This window comes from Pongo pygmaeus, chromosome 1, assembly GCF_028885625.2.
Source record: "Pongo pygmaeus isolate AG05252 chromosome 1, NHGRI_mPonPyg2-v2.0_pri, whole genome shotgun sequence".
NCBI lineage: Eukaryota > Metazoa > Chordata > Mammalia > Primates > Hominidae > Pongo > Pongo pygmaeus.
Window position 1 is genome coordinate 76,169,964 of NC_072373.2, and position 26,427 is coordinate 76,196,390.

The 26,427-nt window shown below is 40.6% G+C and overlaps 2 protein-coding genes across 14 annotated transcripts in view; one reads left to right on the forward strand and one right to left on the reverse strand.

Moving 5' to 3' along the window:
• Window positions 1–684, reverse strand: part of DARS2 (aspartyl-tRNA synthetase 2, mitochondrial) — a 33,473-nt gene extending 32,789 nt beyond the window's left edge. Inside the window, exon 1 of one of the 2 annotated variants that reach the window (XM_054464731.2) lies at window positions 1–684. In XM_054464731.2, the coding sequence (XP_054320706.1) occupies window positions 1–127 (127 nt within the window). In that variant the 5' untranslated portion in view covers window positions 128–684. The other variant, XM_054464815.2, reaches the window with a different exon arrangement.
• On the forward strand, window positions 579–26,016 carry CENPL (centromere protein L). 12 transcript variants are annotated; one of them, XM_063648521.1, is made up of 8 exons: window positions 579–709; window positions 1,310–1,403; window positions 5,922–6,015; window positions 14,119–14,293; window positions 17,905–18,156; window positions 18,936–19,073; window positions 22,024–22,566; window positions 25,052–26,016. In XM_063648521.1, exons 2-8 carry the CDS (start codon window positions 1,361–1,363, stop codon window positions 25,121–25,123), a joined length of 1,317 nt encoding a protein of 438 aa, XP_063504591.1. In that variant the 5' UTR covers window positions 579–709; window positions 1,310–1,360; the 3' UTR covers window positions 25,124–26,016. The 12 variants fall into 12 exon arrangements, with proteins under 12 accessions (XP_063504591.1, XP_063504587.1, XP_054321011.1 ...); XM_063648517.1 differs by having other exon boundaries at window positions 641–767; XM_063648518.1 differs by lacking the exon at window positions 579–709 and adding an exon at window positions 985–1,117.
• The last annotated feature ends 411 nt before the right edge of the window (window positions 26,017–26,427 follow it).

Sequence of the window (26,427 nt, forward strand, 5' to 3'; positions counted from 1 at the left end):
CTGGAATTCTCCTCTGTGAACTCTGCAACAGACTTCTGTAGAGAGAACCCCAGATCGGTTGGGTGGTCCTTCTGATGGGTCTGGATAAACCCCTGTACAGCTGACTTAACCAAGAAGGGAAGTACATGTTGGAGCCACACGCTGTCGGTAGTTAAAAGTCAGTTTTGGAAATACACAGAAATCCCTTAAAATTCCAGGAGTTCCCCCTCTCTTCTCGAATATTTAAGTCCTCCTCCGCATAACATTCGAGTACACGCTGCCTAGAAACAAGACAAATCTCCAAGGTCTCTGGGGTGCTTGCTGGGGTGGAGATAAGGGAAAGACCTTTCCCTGAGACTTAAAGCATCAGTTTGCACTTCTACTCAACAAGCCGGCAGCCAAAAGTGACGACGAGAGAGCGACTCCACGTAGCGGCGCCAGGCGCGAACCCAAGACAACCAGAGGCGGTCACTAGGTATACGCCCTTCTCTTCTTTTCACGCTTCTCGAGAGGCTCCCGCGGCCAGAACCGGAAAACAAGGAGTAACAGTCGCGTTTCAAATCTCGCAGACCTGCTGGCCGATCTCGAGTCTTCTGAAAGAGGAAGGCGAGCAAAGCCAAAATGCTCCCAGAGCCCGAACCCAAACACAGATCGCCGCTGGGGTCCAAGCGCCCTTCAACTCCGCTCGCTAGTGCCCAAGATTACGGGGAAGGAATTCAACGAATCAGTGGTGAGGTGTCGCCGCCATGCTTACTACGGGCGGAAATTTGAGAGAAAGCTTCGCACCGGTAGGAAAACTGACGAGTAACCGAGCACGATTGGAAAGGTTGACGGTAGTGGTTAAGTGGCTCGGCCTTGCCCTCAGTTAAAATGGCAATTTTAGTTGCTTCACTGATATGGAATCGGCGAGGCGCTAAGTAGGCTTCCTGCGTGGGGCCGCAGAGCGAGTCGGGAAACGATTTTAAACTGAAGAGGCGGCGGAGGGCCGAATTGCCTTATCTCAACGGCTTGATTTCAGAGCTGGGCTGGTCTCTGACAGGCTCAGCTGGAGAGGGACGGGTTGGGACGCACTGTGCTTTTGCCTTTCCCCCTCCGCGAGCAGAAGCTGACTCAGCAGGAGCGAGGGTCGCAGAGCTGGGTGAGCGGAAATGTCCCTCCCAGAGTAAGTCGCAGGGCCCGCCCCGCGTCTGACGGAGCGGAGGTCTTCCTGGGTGCGTTTGTGTCTCTTGTGAACCCACTTGTCGTGGAGCGAGAGGGAATTTGGGAGGGCCAGGGGTTAGTCTGGCCTTTGTCTTAGCTGTCATTTTGGCGGGTTTTTCTTTTTCTTCAGGGGATTTCAGTCTCCACATAGTTTTGGAGCCGGACTTTTGAAGAATGATTCATGAATCCGGAATGGGTGACAGCATCATCACGGCATTTTATTGGTAAAGATGCTTTGTATTGGTCCCGGACCTGCTTTAAATTTGTATTTGCCCTGTGTGTGGTCATTATCTTACAATACTTGCGTGTTGAGGTGTGTTTAAACACTACGTGCTTAACACCGGCTAAGTATTGGCATTGGGGCGGTTGGATTTAGGTATTGGTGGCAATGTAGAAAAGTGATCAAGTCAGAGCCCTTTCACGGACTAACCACAAGAGAAACAACAAAGCTTTACTTGTGCGCTGTGAACCACAACTGCAAGTGGAATTGTCAAGAGAACTATCCCTGCCAAGCTCTGGAAAACTTCTGAGGAGATGGCACATGGAAAATGGATAAGATTTACTGAGACAAACGGGAGTAGAGAAGTGTTTTTAATTGGCGATAAGGTGAATAAAAAGGCAGGGAGAACAGTAGAGTGATCATCTGTCTAGAGTAGGGGGTGCTGCATGTTTGGGTATAGGGCTGTCATTTAACCTCTTAAAGAATAGTCTACTGGAACTTTCTTCACTCCCATCCCCCCCAACCCCCAATGTTGTATACAAAACCTTAGAGGAAGTGTATGCAGAATGTTGGATTTTGGAAAGGTTAATGTCCATGGATCTTGGGGTAAGAACTGAAGTAGTAGAAAATGAACCTGGATAGGATCAGATAATAAGATCAAACACAGTAGTGCCTTGAAAGCCAGACAGGAATTCTGATTTGTATTCATATAGATGTGTGGGAACTGTTATGGGATCTCAAGCAAGGTAATGATGAAAGTGGTGACAATGAAAGACTGACGATGGATTAGGGAAAGGGGCTAAGATTGGGAACAAGATAAGTAGCTATAACTGAGAATGAAAGTGAAGCCCACATCTAGGAGGACAAGTGTATATCTTTTTAAGAAATATGTCAGAGGCCAGGTGTGGTGGCTTATGCCTGTAATCCAGCACTTTGGGAGGCCAAGGCAGGCGGATCACCTGAGGTCGGGAGTTCAAGACCAGCCTTGCCAACATGGTGAAACCCCATCTCTACCAAAAAATACAAAAATTAGCCAGGCGTGTTGATGTACACCTGTAGTCCCAGTTACTCGGGAGGCTGAGGCAGGAGAATCACTTGAACCTGGGAGGTGGAGGTTGCAGTGAGCCAAGATTGCACCACTGCACTCCAGCCTGGGAGACAGAGTGAGACTCTGTCTTCAAAAAAAAAAGAAAGAAATATGTCAGAATTTGATAATAAAGTTAACAAAGTTAACTTTTTAGATGTAAAGATGATGTTGAAGGAAGAGTAAAAGATGATGAAAGTTTTTTTAGTGGGGAAAGAAAATGAAAAGGAAGAATGGAATTATTACTGAACAAAACAGAGTACAGTAGTTGGCAAAGAAAGATTGAATGAGATGTGAAGCGATGATTAGTTTTGAACTTAATGAGTTTGATGGAGGTTGGAAATGCAGGACTGGGTTGCAGCTGTAATGGTCTGAAGATAGAGATTTAGGAGTCATATAGGATGATTATTTTCCTAAGTAGAATGAATGATTTTCAGAGTCTGGGGCCACCTACTATTGGAACATGAGGAAAAAAAAAGAATCAGTAAATAAATTGGAACTATAAAAAGTAAGGAGGAGAAAAGCCCCTAAAAAATGGGATGTCAGAGGAAACAAGGTCCCAGAAAGTTTAGAGGAGTAGGGATGAACAAACTTGATGAACAAAGTATTTGGCCATGGTTTTGGCAAAAACAATGATCTTCAAAAGTGCAGTTTCTTTGTAGTGATAGATGGAAGAAAGAGATTGCTGAAGATTTCTAGTAAAATATGTATTAGTGACTGGAGGCAGTAGGTGTAGACCATATTTCCAGGAGATTGGTCTCAGAAGGAATGAGACGAATTGGATTTAAACACAAATTTTTAATGTTAGAAATACTAGAATATGCTTGGCAGTGAAAGAAAAGGATCCTGTATAGGAGTGATGAAAGATGATAGGTGAAGTACAGCCTGGTGTGGTGGTGCACGCTTGTAGTCCCAGCTACTCGAGAGGCTGAGGTGGGAGGATCGCCTGAGCCCAGGAGGTGGAGGCTGCAGTGATATCGGGCCACTGCACTCCAGCCTGGACAACAGAGTGAGACCCTGTCTCAAAAAAAAAAAAAAAAAAAAGCTGAAGTACACAAAGGAGATGGTGTCCAGGGGAGATACAAGTAAGAGGACCTCTTGCTTCTGATTGGAAGGAAGAGTATTGGGACAGTAATATATTGAGTCAAGGTATGTTTATAACCTCTTGATTATTGTGCTGGGCAAAAATTACACATTCTTGAGTGTGAGATGAGAAGGTAAAATAAGTATAAATCATTTGCTAATCTTTAATTCGTGGATTGGGCTATTTTACATTAACATTAAATACTCAACGGACATGTTTTTTCAAAACCATCCCTCTTAGTGCTGATAGTCTTTTTCTCACCTACATTTATTGCTAGACTTTTTAAAGTCACCTAGACTTTAAAATCTTTTTGGAATTCGTAGCATTTCTCTTAAGGAGCCAAATTCAGCAGGGCTTATGTTGCCTTATAATTGATCCCTGTTTAAAAGGCAACGTGAAAGAAGTAGCTAAGTGCACTCATTGCAGAATTAGACTGTCTGGATTCAAATCCTGACTCTTCCACTCTAACTTGTTGACTTTGGCAAGTACTTAACTTGTCTGATTTCCTGTTTGGCAGCTGGGAGCATGATCTACTTCATGGGGTTGTTTGAAGATTAAATGAGAAAATATTTATAAAGAGCTTAGAAGAGTACCTGAAACATGATGGTGCTCAATAAGTGTTAGCAATTATTGTACCAAGTAACAAATTTGAAGGAAACATTCTGTGTAAGTAGGATTGATTAAAATTCCCTTTGAAATAGGTAATTCAATATGCATTTAAAGCTAGGATGCTTTAGAATAGCTGCTATTTAAATTGTGTGGTGTCTGGTGTAGAGTCATGTATTCACCACAGTCAAGATACAGTTCCATCACCACAAGGAATTCTTGTGTTGCCTTTTTATAGTCACATTTATGTCCCTCCCACCCTCTTCCCTTTCCCTAATCTCTGTCAGCCGCTCATCTGTTCTTCATTCCTTTAACTTTGTCATTTTAAAAATGTTAAATGTATGAAATTTTATATGTGACCTTTTTGGATTGGCTTTAACATCCAAGTTGTTGCATGTATCAATAATTTGTTTCTTTTCATTGCTGAGTACTGTTACATGGTGTGGATGTACCACAGTTTATTTAATCATTCACCCACTGAGTTGTTTTCAATTTTTGGCTATTATGAATAAAGCTACTATGAACATTTCTAAAAATAAATAAATAAATTGTGTGGTAGGTATATGAACTTGCTCTGGATATTATTTGAGCTTTGAGGACAAATAAGGCTACATGTTTAGTTTATGTATTTATTTATTTATTAATTAGAGAGGGTCTCACTCTGTTGCTCAGGCTAAAGTGCAGTGGTGTGATCATAGCCCACTGTAGCCTCAAACTCCTGGGCTCAAGCAGTCCTCCTGCCTCAGCCTCTGGAGTGGCTAAGACTACCACCATGCCAGGCTAATTCTTCTTTTTTTGAGAGATGGGGTCTTGCTATGTTGTCCATGCTAGGACTACATGTTTAATTTATGGAGTTTTGTGCAAGATATAAATGGTGTCCTAGTCTAACATATTGAAATTGAAGTTACAGGTTAAATCTGAAGTCTGAAATGCCCCATAACGTGAATCTTTTTGAGCACTGACGTGATGCTGGAAGGAAATGTTCACTGGAGCATTTTGGATTTCAGATTTTTGGATTAAGGATGCTTGACCAGTGTAATACAAATATTCCCAAATTTGAGAAAATCTGAAATCCAAAAACCCTTTTGGTCCCAAGCATTTTGGATAAGGGATGCTCAACCTGTGCTAGTTTAAATATAATACTATTTAAATATGGGCCGGGTGGTGCTGTGGCTCACACCTGTAATCCCAACACTTTGGGAGGCTGGTGGATCACCTGAGGTCAGGAGTTCAAGACCAGCCTGGCCAACGTGGTGAAACACTGTCTCAACTAAAAATACAAAAAAAAAAAAAACAAAAAATTATCCAGGCATGGTAGTGGGCAGCTGTAATCTCAGCTACTCAGGAGACTGAGGCAAGAGAATTGCTGGAGCCCAAGAGGCAGAGGTTGCAGTGAGCCGAGATCGCGCCATTGCACTCCAGCCCAGGCCAACAACAGTGAGACTCCATCTCAAAAAATAAAATAAAATAAGTAAATATAGTAATATAACTTTTTATTCATAAAAAACTTTTCAAAAGGGTAATTGTGTAGTAGTTGAGACTAATAACTTTTGTTGTTGTTGTTGTTGTTGTTGTTGTTGAGATGGAGTCTTGCTCTGTCTCACCCAGGCTGGAGTGCAGTGGTGTGCTCTCGGCTCACTGAAGCCTCCACCTCCCGGGTTCAAGCGATTCTCCTGTCTCAGCCTCCTAAGTAGCTGGAACTACAGGTGTGTGCCACCATACCCGGCTAATTTTTGTTTTTTTAATAGAGACGGAGTTTCACCATGTTGGTCAGGCTGGTCTCAAACTTCTGACTGCAGGTGATCCACTTTTCCTCGGCCTCCCAAAGTGCTGGGATTACAGGTATGAGCCACTACGCCCAGCTGAGACTAATCATAACTTTGAAATGATAATTCCTTTTAATGAAAATTGTATTTTAATTTTGTGTTTCTTTTTTTCTTGAGAGGGTCTTGCTCTGTCACCCAGGCTGGAATTCAGTGGCATGATCACATCTCACTGCAGCCTTGACCTCCTGGGCTCATGCAGTCCTATTTCAGCCTCCTGAGTAGCTGGGACCACAGGTGTGCACCACCACACCTGGCTAGTTATTTTTTATTTTTTGTAGAGATGGAGTCTCACAGCATTGCCCAGGCTGGTCTCAGACATCAGAGCTTAAGTGATCCACCCGCTTCAGCCTCCCAAAGTGTTGGGGTTATAGTCAGGAGCTACCATGCCTGGCCCTAATTTGGAAGTTCTATGAAATACTTCCGTTTAATTGAACCCATACTTGTTTAACAATTAAAGGACACTCAGCCTTGTATTTGGGTAATTATACAAGAGAAATATAAAGCATGGTTTCAGTGACAGTAGCTTAGTTTTACTGAGGATACAAGAAATGCACACTAAAAAATGGTACAAGGAGGTATATCAACAGGGGCTAAAATGAGTGGTAGAGACTGGGTGATTGAGGAAAGCTATGTGTGCTGGTATATCCCCAAGGATTTTGTAGAACATTCTTGAGGGATTTTTTCAGACTTATTTAGAGATGAGAGCTCATTCAGCACACACACACACACACACACACACACACACACACACACACACATACTCTGCTTCCAGGAATGAGCCACTGATAACAGATAACAGATAAAAATGTATGTCATAGGTATTTCAGGACCAAAAGGTTAAAAACACCCTAGTTTGAAAGGAGATCAAATTTCTAGCATGGTCTTAAAGGAGGTGAGATGGGAAAAGGACACTTAAGATAGGAAATGCAGTTGAGAAGCTAACACATGAAGATAAGAATATGTTTATGTCCCAGGTTGGAGAGGAGAATTAGGAAGATAAGGAGAAGCTGAATTAGAAAGACCTTAAACTCAGCAGAAGAGTTTAGGATTTGTCTTGTTACAGTAAAGGTTTTTGCATAGATAAAATAAAGCGCTATTTTTGGAAGAATGGATTACTCTTAGATATGGAGAACTCTTAGTTGTAGCTAAGGAATTAGCTTTGTGAAGCGATGACAGATTTTTTTTTTTAACATTTTTTAAAAATTTATTTTATTTTTTTTTTATTATACTTTAAGTTCTAGGGTACATGTGCACAATGTGCAGGTTTGTTACATAGGTATACATGTGCCATGTTGGTTTGCTGCAGCCATCAACTCATCATTTACATTAGGTATTTCTCCTAATGCTATCCCTTCCCCAGCCACCGACTCCCCGACAGGCCCCAGTGTGTGATATTCCCCGCCCTGTGTCCAATTGTTCTCATTGATCAATTCCCACCTATGAGTGAGAACATGCGGCGTTTGGTGTTCTGTCCTGGTGATAGTTTGCTGAGAATGATGGTTTCCAGCTTCATCCATGTCCCTGCAAAGGACATGAACTCATCCTTTTTTATGGCTGCATGGCATTCCATGGTATATATGTGACACATTTTCTTAATCCAGTCTATCATTGTGGACATTTGGGTTGGTTCCAAGTCTTTGCTATTGTGAATAGTGCCGCAATAAACATGTGTGCATGTGTCTTTATAATAGCATGATTTATAATCCTTTGGGTATATACCCAGTAATGGGATCGCTGGGTCAAATGGTATTTCTAGTTCTAGATCCTTGAGGAATCGCCACACTGTCTTCCACAATGGTTGAACTAGTTTACACTCCCACCAACAGTGTAAAAGCATTCCTATTTCTCCACATCCTCTCCGGCATCTGTTGTTTCCTGACTTTTTAATGATCGCCATTCTAACTGGTGTGAGATGGTATCTCATTGTGGTTTTGATTTGCATTTCTCTGATGACCAGTGATGATGAGCATTTTTTCATGTGTCTGTTGGCTTCATAAATGGTCTTCTTTTGAAAAGTGTCTGTTCATATCCTTTGCCCACTTTTTGATGGGGTTGTTTGTTTTTTTCTTGTAAATTTGTTTAAGTTCTTTGCAGATTCTGGATATTATCCCTTTGTCAGAGAGGCAGATTGCAAAAATTTTCTCCCATTCTGTAGATTGCCTGTTCACTCTGATGGTAGTTTCTTTTGCAGAAGGTCTTTAGGTTTTTTTTTTTGCTTTCTTTTTTTATTTTTTTATTTTTTGAGACGGAGTCTTGCCCTGTCACCCAGGCTGGAGTGCAGTGGCACGATTTTGGCTCACTGCAACCTCTGCCTCCTTGGGTTCAGCAATTCTCCTGCCTCAGCCTCCCAAGTGGCTGGGATTATAGGCGCACATCACCATGCCTGGCTAATTTTTGTATTTTTAGTAGAAACAGGGTTTCACCATATTGGCCAGGCTGGCCTCGAACTCCTAACCTTGTGATCCACCTGCCTCGGCATCTCAAAGTGCTGAGATTACAGCCGTGAGCCACTGCGCCCGGCCTGGTCTTCAGTTTAATTAGATCCCATTTGTCTGTTTTGGCTTTTGTTGCCATCGCTTTTGGTGTTTTAGTCATGAAGTCCTTGCCCATGCCTGTGTCCTGATTGATAGTGCCTCGGTTTTCTTCTAGGGTTTTTATGGTTTTAAGTCTAACATTTACATCTTTAATCTATCTTGAATTAATTTTTGTATAAGGTGTAAGGAAGGGATCCAGTTTCAGCTTTCTACACATGGCTAGCCGGTTTTCCCAGCACCATTTATTAAATAGGGAATCTTTGTCCCATTTCTTGTTTTTGTTAGGTTTGTCAAAGATCAGATGGTTGTAAATGTGTGGTGTTATTTATGAGGCCTCTGTTCTGTTCCATTGGTCTATATCTCTGTTTTGGTACCAGTACCATGCTGTTTTGGTTCCTGTGGCCTTGTAGTATAGTTTAAAGTGAGGTGGCATGATGCCTGCAGCTTTGTTCTTTTTGCTTAGGATTGTCTTGGCAATGTGGGCTCTTTTTTGATTCCATATGAACTTTAAAGTAGTTTTTTCCAATTCTGTGAAGAAAGTCATTGGTAGCTTGATGGGGATGGCACTGAATCTATAAATTACCTTGGGCATTATGGCCATTTTCACAATATTGATTCTTCCTATCCATGAGCATGAAATGTTCTTCCATTTGTTTGTGTCCTCTTTTATTTTGTTGAGCAGTGGTTTGTGGTTCTTCTTGAAGAGATCCTTCACATCCCTTGTAAGTTGGATTCCTAGGTATTTTATTCTCTTCGTAGCAATTGTGAGTGGGAGTTCACTCATGATTTGGCTCTCTGTTTGTCTGTTATTGGTGTATAGGAATGCTTGTCATTTTTGCACATTGATTTTGTATCCTGGGACTTTGCTGAAGTTGCTTATCAGCTTAAGGAGATTTTGGGCTGAGACAATGGGGTTTTCTAAATATACAATCATGTCATCTGCAAACAGGGACAATTTGACTTCCTCTTTTCCTAATTGAATACCCTTTATTTCTCTCTCTTGCCTAATTGCCCTGGCCAGAACTTCCAACAGTATGTTAAATAGGAGTGGTGAGAGAGGGCTTCCTTGTCTTGTGCCAGTTTTCAAAAGGAATGCTTCCAGTTTTTGCCCATTCAGTATGATATCGGCTGTGGGTTTGTCATAAATAGCTTTTATTATTTTGAGATATGTTCCATCAATATCTAGTTTATTGAGAGTTTTTAGCATGAAGGGCTATTGAATTTTGTCAAAGGCCTTTTCTGCATCTATTGAGATAATCATGTGGTTTTTGTTGTTGTTTCTGTTTATGTGATGAATTACATTTATTGATTTGCGTATGTTGAACCAGCCTTGCGTCCTAGGAATGAAACTGACTTGATCATGGTGGATAAGCTTTTTGATGTGCTGCTGGATTCAGTTTGCCAGTATTTTATTGAGGATTTTTGCATTGATGTTCATCAGGGATATTGGTCCAAAATTCTCTTTTTTGTTGTGTCTCTGCCAGGCTTTGGTATCAGTATGATGCTGGCCTCATAAAATGAGTTAGGGAGGATTCCCTCTTTTTCTGTTGATTGGAATAGTTTCAGAAGGAATGGTACCAGCTCCTCTTTGTACCTCTGGTAGAATTTGGCTGTGAATCCATCTGGTCCTAGACTTTTTTTGGTTGGTAGGCTATTAATTATTGCCTCAGTTTCAGAGCCTGTTATTGTTCTATTCAGAGATTCGACTTCTCCCTGGTTTAGTCTTGGGAGGGTGTATGTGTCCAGGAATTTATCCATTTCTTCTAGATTTTCAAGTTTATTTGTGTAGAGGTGTTTATAGTATTGTCTAACGGTAGTTTGCATTTCTGTGGGATTGGTGGTGATATTCCCTTTATCATTTTTTATTGCATCTATTTGATTCTTCTCTCTTTTCTTCTTTATTAGTCTTGCTAGCGGTCTATCAATTTTATTGATCTTTTCAAAAAACCAGCTCCTGGATTTATTGATTTTTTTGAAGGGTTTTTTTGTGTCTCTATCTCCTTCAGTTTTGCTCTGATCTTTGTTATTTCTTGCCTTCTGCTAGCTTTTGGATGTGTTTGCTGTTGCTTCTCTAGTTCTTTTAATTGTGATGTTAGGGTGTCAGTTGTATATCTTTCCTGCTTTCTCTTGTGGGTATTTAGTGCTATAAATTTTCCTCTACACACTGCTTTAAATGTGTCCCAGAGATTCTGGTATGTTGTGTCTTTGTTCTCATTGGTTTCAAAGAACATCTTTATTTCTGCCTTCATTTCGTTATTTAACCAGTAGTCATTCAGGAGCAGGTTGTTCAGTTTCCATGTAGTTGGGCGGTTTTGAATGAGTTTCTTAATCCTGAGTTCTAATTTGATTGTACTGTGGTCTGAGAGACAGTTTGTTGTGATAACCTGTTCTTTTACATTTGCTGAGGAGTGCTTTACTTCCAATTATGTGGTCAATTTTAGAATAAGTGGGATGTGGTGCTGAGAAGAATGTATATTCTGTTGATTTGGGATGGAGAGTTCTGTAGATGTCTATTAGGTCCACTTGGTGCAGAGCTGAGTTCAAGTCCTGGATATCTTTGTTAACCTTCTGTCTCGTTGATCTGTCTAATATTGACAGTGGGGTGTGAAAGTCTCCCATTATTATTGTGTGGGAGTCTAAGTCTCTTTCTAGGTCTCTAAGGACCTGCTTTATGAATCTGGGTGCTCCTGTATTGGGGGTGTGTGTGTGTATATATATATACACACTATATATATACTATATATACACTATATATACACTATATATACTATATATACACTATATATACACTATATATACTATGTATATACTATATACATAGTCTCTTTTGATCTTTGTTGGTTTAAAGTCTGTTTTATCAGAAACTAGGATTGCAACCCCTGCTTTTTTTTGCTTTCCATTTGCTTGGTAGATCTTCCTCTATCTCTTTATTTTGAGCATATGTGTGTCTCTGCATGTGAGATGGGTCTCCTGAATACAGCACACTGATGGGTCTTGACTGTTTATCCAGTTTGCCAGTCTGTGTCTTTTAATGGGGGTATTTAGCCCATTTACATTTAAGGTTAATATTGTTATGTGTGACTCTGATCCTGACATTATGATGTTAGCTGGTTATTTTGCCCATTAGTTGATGCAGTTTCTTCCTAGCATTGATGATCTTTACAATTTGGTGTGTTTTTGTAGTGGCTGGTACTGATTGTTCCTTTCCATGTTTAGTGCTTCGTTCAGGAGCTCTGGTAAGGCAGGCCTCGTGGTGACAATCTCTTAGCATTCGCTTGTTTGTAAAGGATTTTATTTCTCCTTCACTTATGAAGCTTAGTTTGGCTGGATATGAAATTCTGGGTTGAAAATTCTTTTCTTTAAGAATATTGAATATTGGCCCCCACTCTCTTCTGGCTTGTAGAGTTTCTGCCAAGAGATCCGCTGTTAGCATGATGGGCTTCCCTTTGTGGGTAACCCAACCTTTCTCTCTGGCTGCCCTTAACATTTTTTCCTTCATTTCAACCTTGGTGAATCTGACAATTACGTGTCTTGGGGTTGCTCTTCTTGAGGAGTATCTTTGTGGTGTTCTGTGTATTTCCTGAATTTGAATGTTGGCCTGCCTTGCTAGGTTGGGGAAGTTCTCCTGGATAATATCCTGAAGAGTGTTTTCTAGCTTGGTTCCATTCTCCCCATCACTTTCAGGTACACCAATCAAACGTAGATTTGGTATTTTCACATAGTCCCATATTTCTTGGAGGCTTTGTTCATTTCTTTTTACTCTTTTTTCTCTAATTTTGTCTTCTCGCTTTATTTCATTAATTTGATCTTCAGTCGCTGATATCCTTTCTTCCACTTGATCGAATTGGCTATTGAAGCTTGTGCATGCATCATGAAGTTCTTGTGCCATGGTTTTCAGCTCCATCAGGTCATTAAGTTCTTCTCTACACTGTTTATTCTAGTTAGCCATTCGTCTAACCTTTTTTCAAGATTTTTAGCTTCCTTGAGATGGGTTACAACATGCTCCTTTAGCTCTGAGAAGTTTGTTATTACCGACCTTCTGAAGCCTACTTCTGTCAACTCATCAAAGCCATTCTCCATCCAGCTTTGTTCCGTTGCTGGCGAGGGGCTGTGATACTTTGGAGAAGAGGTGCTCTGGTTTTTAGAATTATCAGCTTCTCTGCTCTAGTTTCTCCCCATCTTTGTGGTTTTATCTACCTTTGGTGTTTGATGTTTGTGACCTACAGATGGGGTTTTGGTGTGGATGTCCTTTTTGTTGATGTTGATGCTATTCCTTTCTGTTTGTTAGTTTTCCTTCTATCAGTCAGGTCCCTAGGCTACAGGTCTGTTGGAGTTTGCTGGAGGTCCACTCCAGACCCTGTTTGCCTGGGTATCACCAGCGGAGGCTGCAGAACAGCAAACATTGCTGCCTGATCCTTCCTCTGGAAGCTTCGTCCCAGAGTGGCACCTGCCTGTGTGAGGTGTCAGTCGGCCCCTACTGGGAGGTGTCTCCCAGGTAGGCTACACGGGGGTCAGGGACCCACTTGAGGAGGCAGTCTGTCTGTTCTTAGCGCTCAAATGCCATGCAGGGAGAACCACTGCTCTCTTCAGAGCTGTCAGACAGGGGCGTTTAAGTCTGCAGACGTTTTTGCTGCCTTTTGTTCAGCTATGCCCTGCCCACAGAGGTGGAGTCTATAGAGGCAGTAGGCCTTGCTGAGCTGCAGTGGGCTCCGCCCAGTTTGAGCTTCCTGGCCACTTTATTTACCTACTCAAGCCTCAGCAATGGTGGACGCCCCTCCCCACCGCGAGGCTGCTGTCTTGCAGGTCAATCTCAGGCTGCTGCACTAGCAGTGAGCAAGGCTCTATGGGCGTGGGACCCGCCAAGCCAGGCACGGGAGAGAATCTCCGAGTCTGCCAGTTGCCAGGACCGTAGGAAAAGTGCAGTATTTGGGTGGGAGTGTCCCGTTTTTCCAGGTACAGTCTGTCATGGCTTCCCTTGGCTAGGAAAGGGAAATCCCTGGACCCCTTGCGCTTCCCAGGTGAGGCAGTTTTGGCCCGCCCTGTTTTGGCTCACCCTCCATGGGCTCCACCCACTGTCCAACCAGTTCCAGTGAGATGAACCAGGTACCTCATTTGGAAATGCAGAAATCACCTGTCTTCTACGTCGATCATGCTGGGAGCTGCAGACCGGAGCTGTTCCTATTCAGCCATCTTGGAACTGGATTCGACAGATTCTTGAAAGAAAAACTCAGTAGAATGTGCTTGATATGTTAAAGAATGAAGGTGGGGGACTACATGAATTTAAGTTAACTTAGCAAATTGACAGGAATTTGAAAATGGATCAGTTAGCTTTTCGAAGGAGGAAAAGAAGTTGAATTTAGTTTTGAACATATACTGTTTTTGAGGTATCTGTAAGATATACATAAAAGTGGGCTATAGCCAATGAGGAATATAGGACTTGGTTTAAAAGTCAAAACTGGGGATAGGGAGGGGAAAAGAAAGAAAGAGAAAGGATTCCTTTAGAGTGAGGAGAGGAATCAGTGAAACTATAAGCATGAATTAACTTTTTAGTGCTTAGAATTCTGATTTTATTTCTTCTTATGTAGACAGACCATGGATTCTTACAATGCACCAGAATCAACTCCTAGTGCATCCTCAAGACCTGAAGATTACTTTATAGGTGCCACTCCTCTGCAGAAACGATTAGAATCGGTCAGGAAGCAGAGTTCATTTATCCCGACTCCACCTCGAAGGAAAATTCCCCAGTGTTCGCAGTTGCAGGTATGCTTTTTGTGTCCCTTTGTGTTAGTCAATAATTGAGAATATCTGTGAACAAAATATTTCAATTTTTGTAACTATACTATTCTTAGTATCTTCTTAACCCCTCAGCTAATAAATGAGAAAGAAACAATTTCATAACGATCAGTGCTACCTCTTCTGTCTTTTATCTGTTTTTTATATTTGTATTTATGTATTTATTTATTTAGAGACGGAGTCTCGCTCTGTCGCCCAGGCTGGAGTGCAGTGGCGCGATCTCGGCTCACTGCAAGCTCTGCCTCCTGGCGGCCATTCTCCTGTCTCAGCCTCCCCAGTAGCTGGGACTACAGGTGCCCACCACCACGCCCAGCTAATTTTTTGTATTTTTTAGTAGAGACGGGGTTTCACGGTGTTAGCCAGGATGGTCTCGATCCCCTGACCTCGTGATCTGCCCACCTCAGCCTCCCCAGGTGCTGGGATTACAGGCATGAGCCACTGTGCCCGGCCTGTTTGTTTATTTTTAAAGTAATTTTCAAACATACAACCCATATATACCACGAGTTTTTATGTATTTTAACCTCCTTTAATCTGAATCATGTCCACAGTATTTTTTTTAACTTTTATTTTAAGTTTAGGGGTGTATGTGCAGGATGTGCAGGTTTGTTATCTAGGTAAACGTGCGTCATGGGGGTTGGTTGTACAGATTATTTCATCACCCAGATGTGTTAAGACTAATATTCATTGGTTATTTTTCCTGCTTCTCTCCTTCCTCCCACCCTCCACCCCCAATAGGCCTTAGCATGTGTTGTTCCCCTCTATGTTTCCATGTGTTCTCATCATTTAGCTCCCACTTATAAGTGAGAACATGTGGTATTTGGTTTTCTGTTCCTTTGCTTGTTGGCTAAGGATAATGGCCTCCAGCTCCATCCATGTCCCTGCAAAGGATATGATCTCGTTCATTTTTATGGCTGCATAATATTCCATGGTGTATATGTACCACATTTTCTTTATCCAGTCTGTCATTGATGGGCATTTAGGTTGATTCGATGTCTTTGCTATTGTGAATAGTGCTGCAGTGAGTATACACATGCATGTGTCTTTATGGAAGACCGATTTATATTCCTTTGGGTATATACCTAGTAAGGAGATTGGTGGGTCAAATAATATTTCTGTCTCTAGGTCTTTGAGGAATTGCCACACAGTCTTCCACAATGGTTGAACTAATTCACACTCCTACCAACAGTGTATAAGCATTCCTTTTTCTCCACAACCTCACCAGCATCTGTTATTTTTTGACTTTTTATTTTTCTCCACAACCTCACCAGCATCTGTTGTTTTTTTACTTTTTAATAATAGCCATTCTGACTGATGTGAGATAGTATCTCATTGTGGTTTTGATTTGCATTTCTCTAATGATCAGTGATGTTGAACTTTTCTTCATATGATTGTTGGCCTCATGTATGTCTTCTTTTGAGAAGTGTCTGCTTATGTCCTTTGCTGACTTTTTAGTGGGGTTGTTATTTTTATTATTATTATTATTTTTTAAGAGAGTGTCTCACTCTGTCACCCAGCCAGGCTGGAGTGCAGTGGCATGATCTTGGCTAACTGCAACCTCCGCCTCCCAGATTCAAGCGATTCTTCTGCCTCATCCTCCCGAGTAGCTGGGATTACAGGCATCCACCACCATGCCTGGCTAATTTTTTTTGTATTTTTAGTAGAGACAGTGGTTCACCATGTTGTCCAGGCTGGTCTGGAACTCTTGACCTCAGGTGATCCACCCTCCCCGCCCTCTCAAAGTGCTGGGAGTCTTGCTGTATCACCCAGGCTGGAGTGCAATGGTATGATCTTGGCTCACTGCAACCTCCGCCTCCTGGGTTCAAGCGATTCTCCTGCCTCAGCCTCCGGAGTAGCTGGCACTACAGGTGCCCGCCACCATGCCCAGCTAATTTTTTTGTATTGTTAGTAGAGACGGGGTTTCACCATTTTGGCCAGGCTGGTCTCAAACTCCTAACCTTATGATCTGCCCGCCTCGGCCTCCCAAAGTGCTGAGATTACAGGTGTGAGCCACCATGCCTGGCCTGGCCCATTTTTTTTCTTGTAAATTTGTTTAAGTTCCTTATTGGTGCTGGATAGTAGACCTTTGTCAGATGCATGGTTTGCAAAAATTTTCTCCCATTCTGTAGGTTTTCTGTTTACTCTATTGATAGTTTCTTTTGCTATGCAGAAGCCCTTTAGTTTAATTAGATCCCATTTGTCAATTTTTGCTTTCATTGCAATTGCTTTTGGCGTCTTTGTCATGAAATCTTTGCCTGTACCTATGTCGTGAACGGTATTGCCTAGGTTGTCTTCCAGGGTTTTTATAGTTTTGCATTTTACATTTAAGTCTTTAATCCACTTTGAGTTAATTTTTGTATACGGTATATGGTATAAATGAAGTGGTTTTTTTTTTAATGGTACCTGTGGTTCTAATAGAGCATGGCAAAAAATATTCCCAAGTATCTTTTTTTTTTTTTTTTTTAGACTAGTCTAGCACAGTAGTGACAAAGGGGGAAGGGGGAAAGAGTAGAACAAGGAGTTGGAAACAAGGAGTTTGATCTATAACTGATTGTGAACAATCAACTGAGATAACTCACTACCTTTGGACCAGCCCCCAAGTATCTTTTTATTTAATCTGTTGAATTGGGCGTGGTTTCATAGAGTAGATTTGCTGCCAATTTCTTTCTTTCTTTTTTTTTTTTTTTTAAGACAGAGTCTCGCTCTGCCACCCAGGCTGGAGTGCAGTGGCGTGATCTCGGCTCACTGCAACCTCTGCCTTCCAGATTCAAGCAATTTTCCTGCCTCAGCCTCCTGAGTAGCTGGGATTACAGGTGCACATCACCATGCCTGGCTTATTTATTTTTGTATTTTTAGTAGAGATGGGGTTTTACCGTGTTGGCTAGGCTGGTCTCAAACTCCTGACCTCGTGATCCGCCTGCCTCAGCCTCCCAAAGTGCTGGGATTACAGTCGTCAGCCACCGTGCCTGGCCCAAACAATTTTTTAAATTAAGGCTAATCAAATTAGATACTTTAGGAATGGTTACTACTTTTGAAATCTATAATTTGAAGTTTCTAAAAGTGAAACATAAATTTTATGTTAAATATTTATTGAACACTTGTTCTAGATAGCATTGTTCTAGAGAGAACTAAATAGACAAAATCACTGCTGTCATCAAGCTTATACACCAGTAGGGAAGATAGATAATAGAAATACAAAAAAATTGCAGACAAGAATATAATGTTGGGTAGTAATAAGTGCTGTGAAGAAAAATAAAGCCGGATGAGGTGATACAAAGTTGGAGTGGGTGCAGGTGCTACTGTAGATTGAGTGGCCTCTTGGATTACATTTGGGTAGAGAACTGAATGAAGTGAAGGAACTTGCCATGTGAACACTTGGGAGAAGAGCATTCTAAAGAGAAGATACAGCAAAGGTAAAGGTCTGTTCAAGGATCTGCAAAAAGTCCTGCAAACTCATTTGGTTGGAGTGCAAAAATCAGGTACTCAATAATATATTTGTATTAGATGTTTTAAATGCTATGATTAAATTCTTAGTTTCCTAATTTTTAAACTTCTTTTGTCTTGATTTTTTTTTTTTGTAGGAAGATGTTGACCCTCAAAAGGTTGCATTCCTTCTGCATAAACAGTGGACTTTATATAGTTTAACTCCCTTATATAAATTCTCCTATAGTAATCTCAAAGAGTATTCTAGACATCTCAATGCTTTTATTGTTGCTGAAAAGCAAAAAGGACTTGCTGTGGAAGTGGGAGAAGACTTCAACATCAAAGTGATTTTTTCTACTCTCCTAGGAATGAAAGGAACACAAAGGGACCCGGAAGCATTTCTTGTCCAGGTATAGTACATAAACAATACTTGCTTCCTAGGGGAAAAGAATCTGCATTTTCTTTGTTTGGAAATTGTTGTGGTGTTTTCTTAACTGTTTTAAAAATTTCTAAGTTTGTGATTTATAATGTATTTTATGTCTTGTTTGACTAAACTATAATAATTAGATATAATCAACTTTAAAAATTTTTTCCTATATATATATAGGTAGTTTGTATACAAAATCATGTTTATTTTTAAAAACTGAGGAAATACATAAAAGTACAAAAAAAGTTAAAAATTATAGTTTAACATTTTGGTATATATGTTTGGTTATCTGTATCTATATAGTCTTGAAATTGGGATCATATTGCCCATACTTTTACATTATGATATTTTTACTAATATTGTAGACAATTACTTATATCATTAGGAATTCTGTATTTTTGTGGTTTTTACTGGGATTAAATTTCTATAAGTAGAATTTTAGTATAAAAATATATATCATTAAATATTGTGATCCTTCATGCCAGGTTACTCTCAGAAATGTATCATTTTAAGGCTGGGTGCAGTGGCTCACGCCTGTAATCCCAGCACTTTGGGAGGCTATGGTGGGCAGATCACCTGAGCCTAGGAGTTCGAGACCATCCTGGGCAACATGACAAGATGCCATTTCTACAAAAAATACAATAAATAAATAAATAAATCTGGTTTCTTAATCAAGATAGTTCTATTGCTCTTATATACTACTTATAGGAAGGAATATAAAATGTTGCATTTATTTTATTTTATTTTATTTTTTTGAGACAGGGTCTCATTTTGTCACCCAGGCTGGAGTACAGTGGCACGATCTTGGTTGACTGCAACCTCTGCCTCCTGGGCTCAAGTGATCCTTCCACCTTAGCCTTCCAAGTAGCTGGGACTACAGGTGCATGCCACCACACTCGGGTAAATTTTGTATTTTTTGTAAACAGGGTCTCGCCATGTTGCCCAGGTTGGTCTCGAACTCCTGGGCTCAAGTGATCCACCCACCTTGGCCTCCCAAAGTGCTGGGATTACAGGCATGAACCACCACACTCAGCCTCAGATTTATTTTGTTTATTATTCATGCCTGCTGCTTCTGTTTCTTTTGAGCTAACTAATCTTAATAATGGATAAGGAAATTAAGTTCTCAAGCAGTTGAAAAGGACTGACTTTTTGTTTGTATAGATTACAGTCAGTAAACCATGGCCCATAGGCCAAATCTGACTGCTGCTTGTTTTTGTAAATAAGGTTTTATTGGAACATAGCCCCTTTTATTTGCTTATATATTGTCTGTGACTGCTTTTGTGCTGCAGCAGCAGAGTTGAGAAGTTGCAACAGATCCCATATTGCCAGCAAAGTCTGAAATGCTTACTAACTGGCCCTTTACAGAAAAAATTTGCTGACCCCTGATATAGGTCATGGTATTGGCAAAGATCTCAAGATGTTCTGGGATTAGGGTTAGCCTAAATAACAGTGAATCAAACAAGATAGTGGTATACTGTCTTTTTTTAAAAAAAAAGTGCATGGATGTAAGCTGTCCAAGGCTGGTATGATGCTTGATGAAATCATTAATAATCTAGGCTCTTTCTTTTCCTTAGTGCATGGTTTTCATCTTAAAAGTTACCTTATGGTCTAACGTAAGATGTCTCCAGCAGCTCTAAACATTATATTCAAGTTCCAGGCAGGAAGTAAGAAGAAGATGGGAAGGACAAACAGAACCTGATGCAGAGTAAATCTTGCTGAGACCCAATAACTTCTCTTTACATCTTAGTTGGAAGGCAGGCTAGAAAAGACTTTTTTTTCAGTGGATACTCTGCCAACTTAACTAAAGAGACTTTTTTTTTTTTTTTTTTTTTTTGAGACAGCTTCTCACTCTGTCACCAGGTTGGAGTGCAGTGGTACTGTCTCAGCTCACTGCAACCTCTACCTCCTGGGTTCAAGTAGTCCTCCTGCCTCAGCCCGCCCCCCAAGTAGCTGGGACTATAGGCATGTGCCACCATGCCAGGCTGGTTTTATATTTTTGTAGAGACAGGGTTTCACCATGTTGCCCAGGCTGGTCTCAAACTCCTGAGCTCGTGATCCACCCGCATCGGCCTCCCAAAGTTCTGGGATTGCAGGCATGAGCCATCTCGCCCAGCCATAAAGGGACTGTTTTATTGTGGAAGGAAAAATGGATACTCAAGAGACAATTAGCAGTTTTTGTCAAGTGAAGCACCTGATGCACAGAGAAGTTTTGTGACTTGCATATTATCAGTCAAGCATCTACCCTTGTGAGGATTAGAAATGACCTCTTGAATTCCTGGTATAGTGTTCTAATAGTTTTCAAATTAAATCTCATTTCTTGATAGGGTTACAAGACTCTTAGGTCATGAAAGTGTGATATAGTTAATATATCTAAGCTTCCAGCTATTTGAGAGTCTTTCATAATTTCTTGAACAAGAAGGAGAAATATGTTAAAAGAATTGTGTAAATGATCATTTCTGAAGGGGTATGATACAAAGCTGTGATATTAACCTTGGTCTACTTAATGCTTTAACAGAGTTATTTGAGTATCTGGAAGGCATGTTTGTCATGTAACTTAAAATTTAAAGTTTGAGGGGTTAGGCAATCAGCTAAAAATATAATAAAATATCCTAAATGATCTGAATGGATTGTCCAATGAGCCAAATCAAAAGAGATTAAAATGTTAGTAGGAATAAATTTACAGCCTCAGCATAAGTTGGGAGAGATTTACCTATAAAGCAAACATGAATATACAGGGCTAGTTTATATAAAGCTGTCAACTAAAAACCAGAAAACTGCAATCTGAGATTACATTAATAGGAGTATATTCTAGTTAAAGGTGGTGGTTAGTCTTGCAATCAGACCTTTTTCCCCCTTCATTCCCCGAATCAGACCTTTTTAAAGTAATTATGTTCACTTATGAATGATTCCTATGCAGAATAATTTCAGGGAAGAGTGACTAGAATAGTGAGAGAATGTGAATGTATGTCATAGGCGAATGGTTGAAGAAACTGGAAATGTTGAACTTAATATTATGTATGATGGGGACCATCAAATATTTGAAGGACTTTTCCTGTAGAAGAGAGATCAGATGTGATTATATTCTGCATGCCCAAAAGGAAAAAAGCAGGACCAGTGGGTAGAAACTGTAGGGTCTAACATATAAAAGAACATTTTAAGTTGATAGTGCTGCCTTAGGAAATATCGAAGTCTTCCTCAATGAAAGAATTCAAACATGTTGGATTTTGTGACCTTTCACAGTTCTTTCTAAAGTTGAGGGGGTTTTTTTGTTTGTTTGTTTCAGGGTACTACACCTGGTTATGCCATATTGGTAACTCTTATTTTGCAGTTTGGTTACACCAAGATTTTGCCATATATCGTGTTTCCACTGTATAAGAATATTGGGGGCCGGGCATGGTAGCTCACGCCTATAATCCTAGTACTTTGGGTGGCCGAGGTAGGCAGATCACCTGAGGTCAGAGGTTGGAGACCAGCCTGACCAATATAGTGAAACCCCATCCCTGCTAAAAATACAAAAATTAGCTGGGAATGGTGGTGCATGCCTGTAATCCCAGCTACTTGGGAGGCTGAGGCTGGAGAATCACTTGAACCCAGGAGGCAGAGGCTGCAGTGAGCTGAGATCGTGCCACCGCACTCCAGCCTGGGCGACAGAGTGAGACTCCGTCTCCAAAAAAAAAAAGGCCAGTTATTTTGATAAGTCCTGTTAATCATTAGGGAGACTATTCCCTCTATGTTTTTTTTGCAAGTATTACATTGGCTCGTCTTATTTTTAATGAACTAATTTTGAGAAGATGGAATTTAGAAGTAAATATACTTTTGAATTTCAGGAACCTGTATACTTTCTTTGTAGATTCTGTCAAAATCTCAATTGCCATCTGAGAATAGAGAAGATAAAGTGTTGTGGACTGGCTGGTTCTGCTGTATATTTGGAGACAGTCTTCTGGAGACTGTTTCAGAAGATTTCACCTGTCTGCCCTTATTCCTTGCAAATGGAGCAGAGTCTAACACAGCAATAATTGGAACTTGGTTTCAGAAAACCTTTGACTGTTATTTCAGTCCTTTAGCAATCAATGCATTTAATCTTTCCTGGATGGCTGCCATGTGGACTGCATGCAAAATGGACCATTATGTGGCTACTACTGAATTTCTTTGGTCTGTACCCTGTAGCCCTCAAAGTCTGGACATTTCTTTCGCAATACATCCAGAGGATGCAAAAGCTCTATGGGACAGTGTCCACAAAACACCTGGGGAGGTTACCCAGGAAGAAGTTGACCTATTCATGGACTGCCTTTATTCACATTTCCATAGACATTTCAAAATTCATTTATCAGCCACAAGATTAGTTCGTGTTTCAACATCTGTAGCTTCAGCACATACTGATGGAAAAATAAAGGTTAGTTTGAACAATCTAGTTAAGTAATTTTTCCTTATTTTATGATTTTAAAAATGTATGATGATTGTATTGTCCACTCAATTGAGGAAACACACTTGAATGTATTCAAGACAATAGAGAGCTTTTATTTTATGGTTTATGGTTTACTAAAGTCTTCAGACTTCTAGATATAGCCTTATAATGGAAGGACACTATATGCTGTGTGCTTCAGCCTTTGGTAATAATGTGAATTATTATTTTGTAACTTTGAAACTTTCAAAATTGTTCCTTGTGAAATTTTGAAATAATTATCAGAGTAATAGAGAATTTTGTGTTAGACAAAATTATAGCCAGAAACACAGAACTAAGATGTCATCTTTATGTTCTAGGCTTTTCTGTCCTCATTGGGAAAGAAATAATAGAGACATTGTTTTATTCTCTACTAAGTGATTTCTGATAAGAAGTATCAGAAATAGGCCAGGCGCGGTGGCTCACGCCTGTAATCTCAGCACTTTGGGAGGCCGAGGCGGGTGGATCATGAGGTCAGGAGATTGAGACCATGCTGGCTAACATGGTGAAACCCCGTCTCCACTAAAAATACAAAAAATTAGCCAGGCGTGGTGGTGGGCACCTGTAGTCCCAGCTACTGGGGAGGCTGAGGCAGGAGAATGGTGTGAACCCGGGAGGCAGAGCTTGTAGTGAGCCGAGATCGCGCCACTGCACTCCAGCCTGGGCAACAGAGCAAGAACACTCCAGCCTGGGTGACAGAGCGAGACTCCATCTCAAAAGAAAAAAAAAAAGTATCAGAAATAAACTGAGAATTGGCTCCTAAAATATATTAAAATATACAGCCACAATATACATTCAGTAAATGTTTCCTGTGGTCTTGTTACTGTGCTAAGAGTTTAACAGACCTTAAATTCTAATCTTTAGAGCAACCCTGTAGTTAGGTGTTTTTTGTGTGTGTGCTTTTTGTTTTTTTTTTTTGAGACAGAATCTCACTCCATCACCCAGGCTGGAGTGCAGTGGTGCGATTTTGGCTAACTACAACCTCTGCCTCCTAGGCTCAAGCGATTCTCATGCCTCAGCCTCCTGAGTAGCTGGGACTACAAGCATGAGCCACTATACCTGGCTAATTTTTGTAATTTTACTTTTTTTACTATTTTTATCTTTATTTATTTATTTATTTTGAGACGGAGTCTTACTCTGTCACCCAGGCTGGGGTGCAGTGGTGCGATCTCAACTCACTGCAACTTCCGCCTCCTGGGTTTAAGTGATTCTCCTGCCTCAGTACCCCGAGTAGCTGGGACTACAGGTGCCTGCCACCATGCCCAGCTAATTTTTGTATTTTTAGTAGAGATGAGGTTTCACCATGTTGGCCAGGCTGGTCTCGAACTCCTGACCTCAAATAATCCACTTGCCTTGGCCTCCTAAAGTGTTGGGATTATGGGCGTGAGCCACCGTGCCCAGCTAGTTAGATTTTTTTTTTTTTTTTTTCCCTTTGAGACGGAGTCTTGCTTTGTTACCTAGGCTGGTGTGCAGTGGTGTGATCTTGGCTTACTGCAGCCTCAGCCTCCTGGGTTCAAGCAATTCTCCTGCCTCAGCCTCCTGAGTAGCTGGGATTACAGGCTCCACCACCATACCTGGCTAATTTTTGTGTTTTTAGTAGAGATGGGGTTTCACCGTGTTGGCCAGGCTGGTCTCAAACTCCTGACCTAGTGATCCACCGGCCTTGGCCTCCCAAAGTGCTGGGATTATAGGTGCGAGCCACCGTGCCTGGACAGTTAGGTGTTTTTATCCATATTTTATTTTAAAACAAGGAAACTGAGGCCAAGATAGGTTTAAATGACAAGCAAGATAGCTTATCAAGAGGAAGAATCAAGATTTGAACTCTTACTTCTTAGATCCAATAAGTCAATACTCTATAAGCACTATATTCATGTTTTTCAAACTGGAGGTCACAGTGCAACAGTAGGTTGGGAAATAATTTTGATGAGAAGAGACCAGCATTAAAAAACAAAAAAGGAAAGAAATAGAAAATATAAAAACGAGGGGTTTGTTTTTTGTTTTAGAGAGAGTCTCACTCTTTCACCCAGGCTGGAATGCAGTAGTGTGATTATAGCTCACTATAACCTTTAATTCCTGGGCTCAAGTGATCCTCCTGCCTCAGCCTTGTGAGTAGTTGGGACTGACTATAGGTGTATACCACTACACCTGGCTGTTTTTTACATTTTATAATTTTTTGTAGAGATGAGGTCTCTCTTTGTTGCCCAGGCTGGTCTTGAACTGCTGGGCTCAAGTGATCCTCCTGCCTTGGCATCTCAAAGTGCTGGGATTATAGGGATAAATCACTGTGCCTGGCCAAAAATGAGTGTATTGCATGTGGTAAGCTTCATGAATTAAATCCAGAAGTTAGACCAGTATAACATTGATAATTCAAATATCAATCTGCTTTGTTATAATTAATACTATTCTAATTTTAAATGTCTTCTTTTTCTTTTTGCAGATTCTGTGTCATAAATACCTTATTGGAGTGTTAGCATATTTGACAGAACTGGCAATTTTTCAAATTGAGTGAAGCCTTAATTGGACTATAAGTTATAGATTATATACTCTTATTGATTACTTGCCTAATTGCTATGCTGAAAGAGACTGCAGGAGAAATAGGCATCTATCTCTGCATCTGTTTTCCCCACTGTGCCTTTGGAGTTGCCAAGATGGAAGCCAAGAAGGATCTAGAAGAACAAAGAATATGGTAGTAGATGAGCCACAGCCAGGTGCCCGTGTACTAATCATGATAACCTGACATGCCATTCTCAAAATGCTGAGTTGTTAATTTCTTGTCATCTTTAAATATATATATATAGGCTGGGCTTGGTAGCTCACACCTGTAATTCCAGCGCTTTGGGAGGCTGAGGTGGGTGGATCATTTGAGGCCAGGAATTCAAGACCAGCCTGGCCAACATGGTGAAACCCCTTCTCTACTGAAAATACAAGAATTAGCTGGGCGTGGTGGCACATGCCTATAATCCCAGCTACTGGGGAGGCTGAGGCAGGAGAATTGTTTGAACCCAGAAGACAGGCTGCAGTGAGCCAAGATTGCACCACTGCATTTCAGCCTGGGTAACAAAGTGAGACTCTGCCTCAAAAAATAAAAAAGGAATAAATAAATATAGCATTTATTATGTTTAAACTCTTAGGATTCAAATGAGATGTATCTAATGGATATTTCTGATTTGGGTCTTTAAAACCTTTAATCTCTTTTAAGCATTTTAGACTTGCATTCAGAAAGAATTCTGTCTTCTAAAGACATTTTCCTAGCATTTCACTGCAGAGAACTGGCAATCAAAATCCCCTCAAAAGGGAACTAAAGTTTAATATACACATTTTTTTAGTCACTAATATGCTTCTGTTTTAAATACAGTTCAACTCCTGTTGCAATGTTGAATTAAATGTTTATTTTAAAATGAAGCAATGTGTTTATCAATGTCTTGATATCTTTTAATTAATATCTCAGTAGTGGAAATTGGTAGGCTTTTTCAGTTAACACAGAGGGTACAGACTAACAATTATATAGAATCATACAAATTGTAGAGTTGAAAGGCATCTGTGAGCCCCTTTTGAGGTCAGAAATTATTTTATTTAAACTTCATGTCCCAGTTTAGCATAATGCTTGGTAAATACCTGTAGATTAAATCAATTTTAATCAACTCTTTCTTTTTACAGATGAAAACTGTGAGATCGAGGAACTTAAGAGTCTTGCCCATGATGTTTTATCCAAATCTCTTCTTTTTACTTACTGAGCATAAGATTTTCTTTTACTTTAGGAATAATTTTTTAAAAATCTTGATTGAAAGAAAATTAATAGGCTGTCATTCTCAA

Bases quoted from the DNA above. Each gene is read 5' to 3' on its own strand.
- CENPL (XM_063648521.1), top strand. From the start codon at position 1,361: ATGAATCCGGAATGGGTGACAGCATCATCACGGCATTTTATTG. The intron at 6,016-14,118 runs GTATGAGCCACT...CTTCTTATGTAG, and splicing joins CCAAAGTGCTGGGATTACAG to ACAGACCATGGATTCTTACA. The intron at 14,294-17,904 runs GTATGCTTTTTG...TTTTTTTTGTAG, and splicing joins CCCAGTGTTCGCAGTTGCAG to GAAGATGTTGACCCTCAAAA.